General features: G+C 55.9%; 1 protein-coding gene across 1 annotated transcript in view; it reads right to left on the bottom strand.

The window, feature by feature from the left end:
• Window positions 1–784: 784 nt before the first annotated feature.
• The window catches only part of VDBG_04276 (conserved hypothetical protein), a gene marked incomplete at both ends in the record, with an annotated part of 3,760 nt that continues 1,257 nt past the window's right edge, over window positions 785–3,287 (bottom strand). Inside the window, 3 exons of the mRNA XM_003006277.1 lie at window positions 785–2,188; window positions 2,249–2,281; window positions 2,338–3,012. Coding sequence (XP_003006323.1) covers window positions 785–2,188; window positions 2,249–2,281; window positions 2,338–3,012 — 2,112 coding nt within the window. The remainder of the gene's footprint in view (window positions 2,189–2,248; window positions 2,282–2,337; window positions 3,013–3,287) is intronic.

The raw sequence follows: 3,287 nt of genomic DNA on the forward strand, positions 1-3,287 counted from the left end.
TCATTCCTTCTCCATTTTCTTTTTCACCCAGTTGGACATAGGGTTAGATGGGGGACAGGTTGGGGTGGACAGTATAAAACAGAGACGGCCGGAACCATGGAAGGGAGGGCTGGATGATACCTCGGCGGGGAAAGAGGACGGATAATGCCTCTGGAGTTTTGTTCTGGTTCTGGGATTCTTGCTATACCCGACGCGCGTTGATGATACTCATAATGTATGATTTAGTCAAGAGACGAACGACCATGTTCTCTGCTGGAAAGCCCACTCATTCATTGCCTGTTTTGGCGTGCTCTTGGCAAGCACGCCCGTCGAATTGCTTCAGAATGCACGCAGCATGTATGGGGCATGTGGGGATGATACTCGCTGACTGAAGCAGCATGCATGAGCAAGCAGGTGACCCTTGCGCGGTCACAGGACAATGCCACTCCAGGCTGCTAGGTGAGCATATTCTCATACTTCATCACGACAGTAGAACATGGCTGGTTCCGAACGCAGAGCCCATGCTTCAAGTTGCATTTCATCATGTTATACATGCAGTAACGACTGATTGGCACTCTCGTCCCCCTCCCTTGAAGAGGACACCAAACGCCGTTGGGATGCGGCCAACTCCAAACAAGGACTCTTCTCATGTCTTTCTCTTCAAAACTCAGATGAATAAGGAACGCAAGAAACCCCGTACGCCATCGCAACCCCGCTCGTACAGCTCGTGCCATGATACCAAAAAATGAATGAAGATAGAAATAAAAACGGAGAACGCGAGAGAAAACCGAGGAGGCGCGAGACATCAAGCGTCGTCAACGACGGCGCTCTCGTCCCCCTGCGCGGGCTTGGCGCCCCCGTTCGTCACCGAGGACACCTGCACATTCCCCCTCGCCTTCTCCTGGCTCTCGACGAAACGCTCCCAGTACTCTGGGTCCACGCGACGAAGGGCTTCGGAGATCTCCACCCTGTCCTCCCGGAAGAGGCGAATGATGCCCTTTTCCTTGGCCTTGCGGCTGAGCTCGGGGTCATCGAGCTCCTCGACCATGTCCAGCATGGACGCCTCATGCTTTGGCTCAAAGCTGAGCTCGTCTGGGCTGTTGAGGAGGCCGTAATGCTCGGGCTTGATGATGCCGGAGCGGAATTTGTGGCCCGCGCGGAGTATGCGACCCTCCTCATCAGCAAGCGCGCGGGACGTGTGCGACATGATTGAATTGCTGCGCGACACGCTGGGCCGCACTTGGAGGTCGAGGTCGTCCTCAGGATCCGACGGGATGGCGATTTGCTCTGGGTCGAGCTCGGACGATAACGACGTGCCGAGCTGATCGGACTTGGCCGACGCCGCGTCGGCCACTGTCTGTTCGGTGGACTCGTCGACGCGTGTGTCCGGAAATTCGTCCTCGAACCGCTTGATGATATTGGCCAGCGTTGTATCCAGGAACATCAGCTTGCGATAATTCTCCTCGTCGCTCGCGTTGTTCTTGGCCCGCGCAATGGCTGGCTGCAGGCGCACCCTGATCTTCCGGGCACTCGCGAGTAGGTGCTTTGACATGACCTTGGCCTTGCCGTGAGGCAGCCTCGGCTGGGGAATGGCGGGTAGCGTGATACCGCCCTCAACCTCTCTGATGAACTCCCCAGACTGCCTCCTCGATTCGTCGCCCCTGTTCTTGAGGCAACAGGTCAGAGCCTTCACCACGCCTGTACCACCAATAACGTAGTCGTCATCAGGAGCAGACTCGTCATCGGACGCAACTTCGTCTTGGTTAAGCACGTCGTGACCGACAAGGTGGGCCAGGACATCGGGATATGGCGGTTCCTGTCCAGCCGGTGCATCCTGACCGTCCGAGAGGGCTTGAACGGCAGAGCTGATTTCCGCAATGGGGAAGCGCTGCAAGTTACGCAAGCAATACGCCACAACCTGCTTAGCCATCGCCTTAACGATCTCGCCCGACCGCTCGCTGGGGACGTCAATGTCGACACAGACCATCGTGTTCGAGACTCGGGTGGCAGCCAGGAGAGATGCATAGAGGGCGCATGCTTCTTCTTGAGACTCCTCGGTTTGGGCGTCGGCCAAGTTAACGAGATCAGGGTTCTCGAGGAAGCTGATGTGAGCGAGATTCTGCACTTCGGGTAGGATCTCAGCTAGTGCAATGGCCTGCTCAGATGACATCGCCACGTCTGCTAAATGAATCCGCCTGAGGTTTTCGAGCTTCGGGAGGTACCTTATCATATTAGCTAAACGAAGGGTTCAAGGCACAACATGACTTACTTTCGAAGTAGGCTGATGGCACTCGGCTCCGTTCTGCACAAGTCCCGATTGTGTGAAAGGTCGATGAAGCGGAAATTGCCCAGAGGAACAAGCTTGGGCAGGATCTTGCACAAAGTCCCCGCGCGCAGATTGCATTCTGCCAGACTAAGGCCCCAAAGTGGAGAGTCTGATGAGATGGCATTGGCAAACACTTCGAGGTTCTCCCGCAGGTCGTTGCCGCCGAGGTCAAGGCCTACACAGTTGCCGCTGGTGACCCACCTCGCAACATGTTCCAAGCCCTTGTCGTCGATATTATTATGAGCAAGGCCCAATCGCTTCACGCCACACTCAATAACGCCATCAATAATGGTGCCGAGTTCCTCTGATGTCGGTTCGATGCCTCCGATGTGTAGCAGCTCCAAGTTTGAGCCTGCGAGGCGTTGTCCCACAGCCTTAGAGAACAAGGAAGCCAGCGTGATCTCTTCAGATTGGTGGTGAAGATGAGGCAAGTGAAGAGGCCGATGGCCAGGATGGGTCTTGGGCGATACGGGTCGTGGCAGAGGGACCATCGACAAATCGAGGTGCCTCAGCGTCCGGCAAAGATAGATGAACAGACAGGTATGCTTCCAACCATCGACGCCCAGCTTGTTGTTCTTCAGTACCAGCCGTTCAACAAACGCCACCTTGTCGAGTGAGACCTTCAGGGTGAGTAACCTGTTTTCGTCTCCTGCTCTCTGGCCGCCTGGCAGCGAGTAGTCCAGCGAGAATAACCCGTAAGCCCTCATCTGAGAGCCCGCAGTTTTCGAGAATGACTTCCTTGACGGGGACCACGGCGAGGTAGTCGCCAAGGGTGATTAGGTCAGGCAGCTGCATCCAGTACCCAGTCAAGTCCAGTTTCTCCACCACACCAACGTCGGAGGATAGATTGGCGGGTTCATTGAGCTGTTCGGTAATCCTCTTTAGGATCGGCGTCTCCCGAAGTTGGCAGCATCGCCTGTATATCCTAACGGGGTTCGTGGTGGGGTACGCCGTTGTTTTGGGCGCCTCGACAGGAGGAGGG

This window comes from Verticillium alfalfae, genomic scaffold (genome assembly GCF_000150825.1).
Source record: "Verticillium alfalfae VaMs.102 supercont1.4 genomic scaffold, whole genome shotgun sequence".
In the NCBI taxonomy this organism is placed as follows: domain Eukaryota; kingdom Fungi; phylum Ascomycota; class Sordariomycetes; order Glomerellales; family Plectosphaerellaceae; genus Verticillium; species Verticillium alfalfae.